Consider the following 12,483-nt stretch of genomic DNA (forward strand, 5'->3'; position numbering starts at 1 on the left):
GGCAGGCATCATGTCCGAATCCCTCAGACTTCAGAGGTGAAGACTGATCCCACAAAACAACGGGAGGCAATGCACTGGACACATTGACAGACATTGGATGGATGCACAGTCAGACGTCTTTATCCACAGGTTCTACAGCCACATATTCTAATAAATAATAAATACCTAAATAAATAAATAAATAAATATTCAACCATCAACGGCTTGAAAATATATTTATTTAAAACTTCCAGAAAGCAAATCACAATTTTGCCATTTTATAGAAAGATGTGTGTGTTGTGTGCCTTCAAGTCATTCCCAACTTATGGTGACCCTAAGGCGAACCTATCATAGGGTTTTCTTGGCGAGATTTATTCAGAGGTGGTTTGCCTTTGCTGCCCTTGAGGCTGAGAGCATGTGATTTGCCCAAGATTGCCCAGCGGGCTTCATGCTCAAGCAGAGGATTGAACTCTGGTCTCCAGAGTCCTGGTCCAAGACTCAAACTGCTATGCCACACTGGCTCTCCTAGATATCTGTGCTAAATAAATATCAATTGTTGTCAATACTTTCTGTTGGGACTGTTTGAAAGAACAATGTCAATAGCTGTAGGCAATTCTTGGATAAAACTGATTACCTTGATCCATGTAATTCTGTTCTGGGGACAGAATTAGCTTTGTTTACCCTGAGAGATGACTTTGTCTGGGAACAGGCAAGGGGGAGCATGAGTGTAGCTATGAGGAGTGGGGCAAAATGTGGGTATTGCCCTCCCCCCTCATTCTATCCCTTGAAATGAGATTTTTGTGGATATAGTTTACCTTCAATCCCCCTCAGTTTCTAGTTTTGCACTAACTTAAAACTACAGGTGAGGAGTTTTAGCATCCAATGAGGATGATGACAACAATGATGATGATGGAGCAAGCTAAATTACCAAGAGAACAAAAATACATCAGATGTGGGGTGAATGATTTTCAGTGTCTCACTCTCTGCAGTGCTAGAAATATGGGGAGTGAAGGACAATTTTAGGAGGAGAACCGAATTTTTTTTGGAGGGTCAATGCCCTCATTTTGCCCCCCTCTCCATAACCACACTTTTGATGGGGCCATGGAAAAGTGGAAAAGCATTTTTGACTCAGTGTTAGTTCTAACCACTCTGAACACAGATTAGGATAATCCCTCTGTAATGGAATGGAAATTTGTACATTCACTCATCTCTAACTGGATGTCTACTTTTCCAGCATTAGATTGTGTTGTATCATACTTGTATTTGGCCCTTGTCAACTCTACCATTTTTATTTAGTCACTGTAAACTCTATGAGGAGAGCCACCATGGTATATTGGTTTACCTGTGGGGCCATGACTCTGAAGTCCAGGGTTTCAATCCCTGCTCAGCTATGGAAATCCACTGTTTTCAGTTCACAGTCAAGGGCTTCACAGTCTTTTTTTCTACAGGAGTGTTTTAAAGTTATGCTGCTGGGGGAATACACACTGGAAAAAGTTACACTGGAGTTGAAAACATATGTAGTTTTCTGAAAGGAAAGGTCAGTGGGCAAGATACTAGATTCTTTACCAGCTCTTCCCGATGGACCTCTCTTGAGAATAGTTGCATATATTAATTTGGATACAATGCTTCCTTTATGTGGAATCTTTCCAAATGTTTTTCCTATAATTTTATCAATATGTTCGGCTGCAGCAGCAATTTCCAGAGAGCAATACTGTAATGTACTTCTCATTTGTATGCTATTTGAAAAGGATAAAAAGCAAGTTATAAAATCATATCTTAATAAACATAAACAAATGCTACTATAAATAAGGTTGCTGTCTACAGTATATTTATTAAAAGCCAGTGTGAACTAGAGAGTTTCTAGAGCTGTTCTGTAGACTTCCTATCCACATGCCAAAGTTGTGACTCAATTTTGTCCTGTACTCCCTTGTCATGAATAAGGGAGAATACTCACCCTTGACTCAAGAATTTCCATCCAGGGGAAATTACCCAGCACCACAAAGGAAAAAAAATCAGAAATTGTTTCCAGACTACTAGTAAGAAATTATAAATCCTATAGCATAGAACACATCCAGCTGAACACCAAGGGATACACTCTCTATGTTGTATGTAAAGGGATCTTGTAGCACCTTTGAGATTAACTGTGAGAAACAAGCTGAAGCATAAGCTTTTGCAGACTTGGTCTACTTAGATGCATGGTGTAAATTCTGCATCTGAGGAAGTAGACCAAGTCTATGAAAGTTTATACTTCTTTCACATAGTTAGTCTCAAAGCTACTACAGGATCCCTTTGTATACTGATATTCTAGACTACCTTGGCTATGTCTCTTAACTCTGCGTTGTACACTGCCATGAAAAAATAACTGCAGAATCATAAGTGAACAGCACTCCTGGGATGATATTCAGCTACACAGCTATCTGCTGGGGATGCCTTAGCTAGAAATCCTGCACTGAGCAATGAGTTGGACTCAATGGCCCATGAGGGCCCTTCCAACTCTATGACTGAGTTGTTTCTATTATCAAGTCACACTCTCTCAGCCTCAGAGGAAGCCTACAACAAGGCACCTCTTAATCAATTTTGCCAAGAAACCCCTGTGATAGGTTCACCTCAGGGTTACCATAAGTCAGAAATGATCTGAAGGCACACAGCAACCACAGCTCTACCACATTCTCATCAGAATAGGAGAATGAAAAGCAGATGATATAACTGAACTGGCAAATCTGATGGTTGTCATCTCAGCATTGGATTGTATTCACTGCACAAGCCTTGAGCTTCCTTGAAGACTCCTTAATGCTTTTCACATGAATTGCTGTAGACATGTGCTAAATTGTCTTTTCCAACTAGTTGCTCACTGGAGACATCTCTCAGGACTAGATTTCTAAAGCTTGAAATATTTGTAGCATGAATCCACTGCAAAGAACAAACAGTGGCAGGAAATGACTACATGCATACAAAACGTCTTTCTCTATGGGATTTGTTTATTCGTCTGGCAAAAGCCTTCTGAAACTCAACATTCTGTATTATGTGAAAAAGCAAATCAAATCTTGATAGCATCACAAACTAGTTCGCAAATGAAATGAAATATCATACTGGATTTCATTTTGGATGAAAGAGGGAATGAGGCAAATTTCTCTGAGACATTTTAAAGCTCGTTGAATGAACTTTATTCTGTGCATGGCTAGAGGAGCATCAGCTAAAAGCTCTTAAATGAATCTGGCTGTAGAATTTATTAATTTGCATGTTTTCTTAGCCTCCATAAAACATGATCTCACACAAGGAAGCCTTAGCTACATCCCAGATATATCAATAGTACTTGAGGCTATCATGACTAGATAGTTTCATTGCTTTCAGTGGGATTTAGCCACAGGCAGATTTTACTAAGTAAAAATAGTTTCTTCTCCCTGTAGAAGAACATCTGATGCATGTAATAAATATTATCCCCATCATTGCTGAAAAGCTCAGAACATCAATGCTGATGCTGAATTAGAATTACACAAACTCTCCCAGTCACCAGAATTAATGGGGGGGAGCTTACTTTGTCCATTCCACTTTGCACAAAATATTATACAGTTTTTAATGCCTGGAGAGCTTCAAGCACAATGATGACATTTCATGGGTATTTCTGTAGCATTTATTCAGGAATCCCTAGACCTGCACAGATCATGCAATAACTTTCTTTCCATCCATCTATTCATGTATCTAAACCAAGGGTGAGGGAAGTTCTGGGGGTCTAGGTGTGATCCCCCCCTCAGCCCAAAGAAATGAAACTAGGAATGATTGGAAACCCATTTCTGGTTTTGTAAAACCAGACCAGGAGCTGAGCAGAGTGCTGGAAGGAGCCTGTTTGTTGAGGTTGTTGTTGTCAACAAAATATCTAAAACTGGAGAAAATAACGATGAACGAGAATCTCAGTTTGTCAAAATTTCAGTCGGTAGCTACATGGCAGGCAGACTATAAACTCTGTCAGCACCACCACTACTTTAAAGCAGGGGCGGCATGTTTCCCTTCCTCATGAGCGCTCTGCAGGCCATGCCACTATTCCTGGAACAAATGGAAGTGATAACACATCAATCCGGTTCCAGGTAGCAGGCTCATTGCTGCCACAATATGGTGCTTTATTTGGAGAAGGGATTATCTGGGATAGTGGGGCCCAGCAAGACCCAAACTGCCTCATATTTGTAGTGGCTTGGGTACTTTTTTACTAGTCTTTGGACAAATTTTCAACTGGATTTTTTTTTTCACATTGAAGGGCCTAGGGGCATGGGGAGGGGTTCAGAAGACTTGAGGGAGACTTTAGGGCATTGGTTCCCAAATTCTGATCCTCCACCTGTCTTGGATTTCAAATCCCAGAAGCCCCGGTCAGCTTGTTCAACAGTCAGGAATTCTGAGAGCTGAAGTTAAAAACATCTGGAAGACCAAAGTTTGGGAATCATTGTTTTAGGGGCTGCAAAATGGAACATCAGGGACTTTCCCCACCACTGTACTAGAATTACATTATAGCCTGTGAGACTGTTCTAGAGTAAATGGTCTCTGGATTCTAATGATTATGAATTGAATTTAACTGAACTGAATGTTTATGAATTGAAAAAAAGTAATTCATTTAAGATAATAATAATAATAATAATAATACTTATTTATATACCGTGGTGCTGGAGAAGAGTACCAAGGATACAGTGGGCCAACCAAAAAGACAAACAAATGGGTCCTTGGACAGATCAAGCCTAAAATATTCCTGGAAGCCAAGATGATTGAACAGAGGCTGTTGTGCTTTGGTCACATCATGAGAAGACAGGACTTATTAGAAAAAACAGGAATGGTAGGAAAGGTGGAGGGAAATAAAAAGAGAGGAAGACTGCATGTCAAATGAATAAGACTCTATTAGGGAGGTCACAGGTATGGATTTACAGGACCTAAGCAGAGCAGTGGAGGACAGAGAGTCCTGGAGATGTTTCATCCACAGGGTCACCATGAGTCAGGGTCAACATGAACAGAGTTGACAACAACAAATGTTTATATATTTTTCTGTACTCTTAATATGAAGATTATACTATTGAAAGATTGAAGCATGGCCCACAACATGCTCATTCGCCCTTGGGTATATAGCAATGTGCTATGGAGCAAAAGTAATGTATAAACTTTGGGAAATATATATACCCTCTGGCATGCACATGAATCCAAGGGCTAGCCAAGAAGGGGAAAAAGAGAAGGATGCTGTTGAACCCTCTGTGCCTCCTCCTGCCCCGACACATGGCTATAGTGCCTGTGAGGCCATGGACTGTGGCCTTATCCTGCTTTAAAGAAGAAATTAAGAAGAAATAGGATGTATGGCTTTGTGAAATATAATAATTTCTCCAGGAAATAGAAATGCTCCAAATTTTACAGTTTTCACTAAAGAATTTTTAAAATGCACGACATGTTCAAAAATCACAGAAGGAAAAGATGGAAGAAATGTAATTAGTTGGGTAAAGGGAGGGATGAGGAACGTTTGAACTCAGGATGTTGTTGGACTTCAATTTCCATCATCATCCCTCACCATTTACTTTGTTGGCTAGGGACTGGAGAATGGCTTTGGCACGGCTTCCGGACTCTTAGGACACATACATCATTTAAACAGCATACCTCCCCTCCCTCCTTCCAACTGTCATCTTCTGGCCTTAGAGGGAGTGAAAGGACAGGCCCAATGCCATTGGGCCTGACCTTGATTAAGAAAAAGAGCCCTCCCTCCAGTCCATCTGCCTTGGTCCAGTCCTCAGAGAGAAGAACGCTGGACCTGATCCCCTCCTTCACCACCATTCCCGTCTCCTTTTGTGTCATGTCTTTTTAGATTGTAAGCCTGAGGGCAAGGAACCGTCTATTATTCCATCTGTTGTAAGCCGCCCAGATTCCCAGTGATTGGGCGGCATATAAATAAATAATTATATTATTATTATTATTACCTCCAAAGTGACCTGAAGCAGCTTTATTTTGGCTTGCCTGTATGGGCCCATCAAGTATTTTTATAGGCTTAATTCAGTGTCAGAGACTTGACATAGCCATTGATCCATATTTCTTTCCCTCTCTTTGCTTAATAGCTAAGTCAGTGCAACATATGATCCAACATTATGTTGTCTGCTGTCCTGGCTGGCAGAATTGGCTGCCAGGATGATGGCATGTCACAGATTGTGCTTAACATTGCACAATAAGAAGAGTTGGTTAGAGAATCAGGGGAGGTTCCGATCTACTGACAAGCCAATTTTGACATTACACAAAGGAGTAATCAGAGTTTCTTAGGCTTAGATGTTTCCCCATTCCCTTTCATTTATCAGTGGTAGCATTATGTCTAGCCAAGTCTCAAGTCCCGCTGATTTAAATGGGAGAGATTTGAGTACGGATTTAACATTCACATGGTATTAACTGATAGCTATTGCTTTGTACCCATAATTGAAATATCTCCCACCAATGCTTATGAGCTGGTCCTAGGATTGTATATACCAGCTACAAAGGTTTAGAATAGTGTACTATAGACAGTCTGCTGTTCTTGTGCTTGTGAATAGTCTGGCAGGACAGTGCCATTGTTGAAAACTGAGTTGGAAGTCAATGAGACTGGTAACAGAGACAATTCATGCAATGGAGCAGGGAAGACAGGCAGGGCATGGAAGAGGAAGCTTTTTTTGCCAAAGGGATTGTCTGATGGAGGGACCTTTCTCCTCAATTCCAGCATTTCAGACAAGATGCTGTTAAAATAAATGGGGGGAACCCTCAGTCCCAGATTTTTGGATTACAACTCCCATAATCTATTAGTCATCTTAGTTGAGGCTTCTGGGAACTGAAGTCCAAAACTTCCCGCTTTGTGCCAAATGAAGAAAAACAGCACCAAGAAGAGATCAGTAAATCCCAAACATTATTTTATTAGAACCATCACTCCCTCTGTTTGCAACATTCAGAAGCAAGTGTTTAATTATATTCCACTGGGTGGGGGCATTATTGACCTCAAGAGTATCATCTGTTTACAATGAATTTACTCCATTAAATTATGTGAATAAAGTTGGGAAGTGGAATATTTTTTTAAATGTCAACAAATGTTGTCTCTGGCTTAACATCAAGCTAAGAAGGTATTTGGCAATGAGCCCTACTCAAACTGCCAAGCAAAAGCTTGACAAAGGCTAAGATCAGGAGATGTACATGAATCATGCAGCAACACCTCCATAGTTACATCTCCTGGACCTCCAAATCCAACTTGTAAGCAGCATAACCCCTTCAACATGGCCCTTTCTGTATTGTTAGAGAGCAGGGAATCAGCAGGGTACCTCCAATTATTTTCCTGTAGTTAGATGTGCTGCACCAGGCATCCACAGGTACCCTGTGAGTACTCAAGAGGTCCTTGCAAATGATGTCCTTCCAGCATGTCAAACTAAAGGCAAAAGATGGATGTGGCCCCACTGATTCCTTTGCTTTTCTATCAACATTGTTACCCGGGCTGCTCCATATAAATTTTGGTATAAATGATAGTCCTTAATGACCCCTAGATGAACTCTGGTAGTCTGTTTGCCATTAAGAGCAAATTGTGAGGACATGTACACCACCCCTGAGGGGACACCGTCATTACCATTTCTAGATAGTCTAGGGAGTCGCATAAGAGGATTATCATAGGTCCAGGAAGAGCAAATATTTGCCTTCCCTGAGGCTGTTACCCCCTATCCAGGTCTGTTGTCCGAGCAGCTTAAGACCACTAAGATAATCAGACAGGGACATCCAGGTGAAAAGAAAGTAATTAAACACCTTTGCCAGAGGCAAGATTTTTGCCCTATAAAAAGCCCTGACTTTTGCTAGTCGGCGCGCCATTTAAAAGGTCTCTATACTCCACGTCAGTCAGACCTCTGCTTTGGACGCCGGCATTTCTGCTCAAACCCACGTTGCAGAGCAGAATTGTCCCATCACCACGCATCTCATTCAATTCCCAGGGGGAGTCTACATTCTGGTACGTATTACCCTAGTGAAGCCTGAAATCCTATTCCACGCTAATCTCTGATTTTCCTGAGCCTTGTATGAGTGTGTGTGTGTAAGTGCATTGAATGTGTTTTCCCCTATTTCAATAAATTGAACATCTAGTTATTATATCTGTCTCAGCTTCATTTATTGGCATTTCCTGGTCTTCTCCGTATACACAATGGAAGGAGATTCTGCAGGGCTGTCGTAGCAGGCCCCCTCTTGCACTACTGAGCTAATAACAACAATAATAACATTCTCCTAATCAGATCCTTGGCTACAACATGGAAATGACCATGTTGGGGAAGAGAGGGTGCACTGCTTACAAGGCAAGTTGGGAGGGGATTTTGGTCACTGTGTGGTCAGAACAGAATTCCAACCTCTAAAATGACCCCAAAAGTGAGTCTGACTTATGCATCACAATTCAGCAACAGGATGCCAGCCAAATATTTTATTCTCCAAACCAAATCTTCAGAAGTCATTTTCAGATCTCATGCAGACATTTTTTGCAGGCTAAGCTATTAAGAGTATTAGAGTACCATAATGCAGTCTTAGAGGAAGACGTCTTGACCATTCAAAGGAATAGCTATGTTAATATGAATCAGCAGGCAAAGGGATCTTGTAGCCCTTTCAGACTAATTGAGAGAGAAAGAAGTTGGTAGCATAAGCTTTCGTAGACTAGCTCTGCTTCCTCAGATGCAATGTGTTTATCATTGTCAGTGATGCAACAGGCATTATTATTGCTATCATCATCATCATCATCATCATCATCATCATCATCATCACCACCACCACCACCACTACTACTACCACCACCACCACCACCACCACCACTATTCACACGCTACCTTTATCCCCAAATTAGGACTCAATAATACCCAAAATGTGCACAACCACATTGCAAACTAGGCTTGTGAAAGTTAAAGCACACTGAGCTTTAATTCAACCCATTCAACCAAATACTTTGACTAGGGATGTAACAAAGAATACTTGCTAATATTTTCATCTTTGATGAGAAAGGGTATCTCAATGCACTGAAATACCAAGGTGGGAAATTGTCATGCACTATGAGAGTCTTCACAATTTGGGACTTTTTGTGAAAAATTCATTTCTCCACAGTGTATTGTGTACAAAATCCTTGGGTGCGTACAATGCTAGAATAGTCCCTCCTAGACTGCCATCCATTTCTGGTGGCCTATGTACAAAGACACATTGTAAAGGTAGGTCACACCACTGCAAATTACAGGAACCCCAGCAGGTAGGGAAAAAAATCACATTTGCCTGGTGGTAATCTCTCTTGAAGTCTGTGTGCCAGGAAAATGGAATATCCCTGAAACTGAAACTCTTTCCTTAACAAACATCTCTGAATTATGGGCAACAAATGAATCATGTCTATATATTTATTGCACTGTAAACTGATTGCGTATCTCATGGGTATGCTATTGGAACTATCACCATAGAATGCACATCTGTGATGTTAAAATTATCATCACAGTTCCCTGGGAATAACTGTAAATGGGATGACAGGGCTGCTGGATTCAAGGTCCAGTGCAGTCAGGAAGCACTCAACAGCAGCTTCGTTCTTTCCCTGAGCTTGAAGTACTTCTCCGAGGCTGTTCCAGGCTTTGTGGCTGGTGTTCTGTACCTGGACTGCATCCTGCAGAACCTTCTGAGCCAAGTCTCTTCGCCCAAGCCTGTTCAGTACCAATCCCTGCCAAGGAGAAGGAACCCAGTGTTAGAATACAGTAAAAGTAAGTCATTCAGTAATGTACTTGGTAACCACACAGGAGCAGTGACCACAGCAGGGGAGCAGGGGAGACTCTGGGAATTGTAGTACAAAAAGTAAACTTTCTAAGGTCTTGATAGAAGACCTTAGTTGGAATCCTGGTCTATGGATTTCAGTATTAATCTACTACCCTTACCCTATCAAAGATAAAGTGTGATGTTAGAGATATTCAGAATACCTGTATATTTAAACATAAGGACCTTATTCACCAACTACAGGGGGAAAATACTTTTGAGTTTCCCTAATGAGTTCCAGTTTTTCATTCTTTCATTTCAACAGTCTCTATTCTCAACAATGTAACACAAACCTAAGTTCTGGGATGGAATGACCAGGGAAGAAGAAGGAAATAGTCGCCACTAGTTTTGTTATTATTGCCTCAGATCCTATATCACAGAGACATAGTATAAAAAATGCAAGTAAAACTACACCACCTCTCTCTGTAAACCAACTTTTTGCATGCTGCCTACCTCCAACATGACCATGTAAAGGCTGGTGGAAAGCAGGAGACCTCTGGCTACTTCCTATAACTAGATACATAATGGTGCAGGTTATAACCTACACATCCCTCTACAGCTCTGGTCCAAGTCATCTGAATGACCATATTCTCCCCTAGGAGCATGCCTATGCCTTGAAATTATCTTTAGAGGGCCTTTTGCCTGATGGTAACATAGAGCCTTTTTGGTGCCTCCTCCCAAGTTCTACAACTCCCCTCCTAGAGACTGGCACCCCTGGTATCCTTTGATGGGCAGGTGAAGGCATTTTTATTTTGGTAGGCCTTTGAGGGCTGACTGCTCATGGAAAAAGGCCTTTCATGTGCTGTGTTTATATTTCTTGTTCTTCTTTTAATGGCCTGTTTTAACTGCTTTTAATTTTATTGCTAGTTTAATTATCTTTTAAAATGTTGTACAATGTACATTTTTAGCTGTATTATCTGTTTTAACCTTTGTAAGCTATCTTGAATCACAGATGTGGCGGGGAAGGTGGGATATAATCCTCCTTCTCTTCCTCTCCCAGGACCTTCTGGGGGGTCTTGCAAAGCTACTAAAGAATGTTGTCATCATTATGTGTCCACAAGAACATAGCTAGATGCTTCTAAGACACCCACTCTCCTGGTCACTATATGATTTCTATTGGGAGCAGGCAGCATGGGAAAGTTGGGTTTATGTGTGGATTTGGTCATTGCATGTGGGATACAGAGAATTCTGACTTCCCCTACAACCAAAAAAGTGAGTTATGAAGGCACACGTTGGATTTATGCCTGCGTAAGAACCAAGTGTGGTGGAGTGGTTTGAGCCTTGGACTGTGACTCTGGAGAGCAGGGTTTGAATCTCTGCTCAGCCATGAAAACTCACTGAGTGACCTTGGACAAGTCACAGCTTCTCAGGTCCAGCGGATGGCAATGGCTAACCCCCTCTGAAGAAACTTGCCAAGAAAACCCTGTGATAGGTTTGCTTTAGGGTTGGAAATGACTTGGAGGCAAAATGACACATAACACAATTCACTAACAGACTGCCAGCTATTATTTTAATATTTAATTTGTACATAACAATACAGGAACTGAATCAAATCACAAATTTATCTAGTCCAATGTGTAACAGTGATCTCCTGAAAGGCTCTTGGGCACTTGCAACCATGGAAAGTGCAATGGTGAGTCATCTTATTTTGATACTGAATAGCATACTCTCTCTCTTAACACAGAATAACAACAATTACAATCTTGATTTATTTTAACCTGTCAATGGAGGAGTGGACAAATGAGGCCCTCCAGATATTGTTGGGTTCTAGTTCTCATTAGCCCCAGCAGCATGGCCAAGTGGTCAGGGTCAATGAAAATTGCATCCTCCTTTCCCCGTTGCTCCAAATAATGATAATTACATAAAGTCATACTCTCTTTTTCTCTCTTTTTGGTAATGAATGTGGCTACCATTAATTAATTATCAATAATTAATTATTATTAATTATTAATTAATTAATGAGAAGGCTGGCCCAGTACCATCAGGGGCTAGCCTGAAGAAAGAGGCTCCTCCCTCCCTAACTGTCATCGTTCGGCCTCTGAGGGAGAGAGAAGGCTGGCCCAGTACCATCAGGGGCTAGCCTGAAGAAAGAGGCTCCTCCCTCCCTAACTGTCATCTTTCGGCCTCTGAGGGAGAGAGTAGGCTGGCCCAGTTCCATCAGGGGCTAGCCTGAAGAAAGAGGCTCCTCCCTCCCCAACTGTCATCGTTCGGCCTCTGAGGGAGAGAGAAGGCTGGCCCAGTACCATCAGGGGCTAGCCTGAAGAAAGAGGCTCCTCCCTCCCTAACTGTCATCTTTCGGCATCTGAGGGAGAGAGAAGGCTGGCCCAGTTCCATCAGGGGCTAGCCTGAAGAAAGAGGCTCCTCCCTCCCCAACTGTCATCTTTCGGCCTCTGAGGGAGAGAGAAGGCTGGCCCAGTACCATCAGGGGCTAGCCTGAAGAAAGAGGCTCCTCCCTCCGCAACTGTCATCGCTCGGCCTCTGAGGGAGAGAGAAGGCTGGCCCAGTACCATCAGGGGCTAGCCTGAAGAAAGAGGCTCCTCCCTCCCCAACTGTCATCTTTCGGCCTCTGAGGGAGAGAGAAGGCTGGCCCAGTACCATCAGGGGCTAGCCTGAAGAAAGAGGCTCCTCCCTCCCCAACTGTCATCTTTCGGCCTCTGAGGGAGAGAGAAGGCTGGCCCAGTACCATCAGGGGCTAGCCTGAAGAAAGAGGCTCCTCCCTCCCCAACTGTCATCGTTCGG

The 12,483-nt window shown here is 42.1% G+C and overlaps 1 protein-coding gene across 3 annotated transcripts in view; it reads right to left on the minus strand.

The window, feature by feature from the left end:
- Positions 1–12,483, minus strand: part of TTC7A (tetratricopeptide repeat domain 7A) — a 317,709-nt gene that overhangs the window by 31,773 nt on the left and 273,453 nt on the right. For 2 of the 3 annotated variants that reach the window (XM_089529136.1, XM_089529135.1), the window contains one exon: positions 9,148–9,655. The exons of the other annotated variant lie outside the window; for it this stretch is intronic. In XM_089529136.1, coding sequence (XP_089385262.1) covers positions 9,434–9,655 — 222 coding nt within the window. In that variant the 3' untranslated portion in view covers positions 9,148–9,433. Of the gene's footprint in view, positions 1–9,147; positions 9,656–12,483 lie in introns of those variants that run through there. 3 annotated transcript variants of the gene reach the window in all.

Source organism: Sceloporus occidentalis, unplaced genomic scaffold, assembly GCF_023333645.1.
Source record: "Sceloporus occidentalis isolate IW3139 unplaced genomic scaffold, rSceOcc1.0.p SCAF_6, whole genome shotgun sequence".
Lineage (NCBI taxonomy): Eukaryota > Metazoa > Chordata > Lepidosauria > Squamata > Phrynosomatidae > Sceloporus > Sceloporus occidentalis.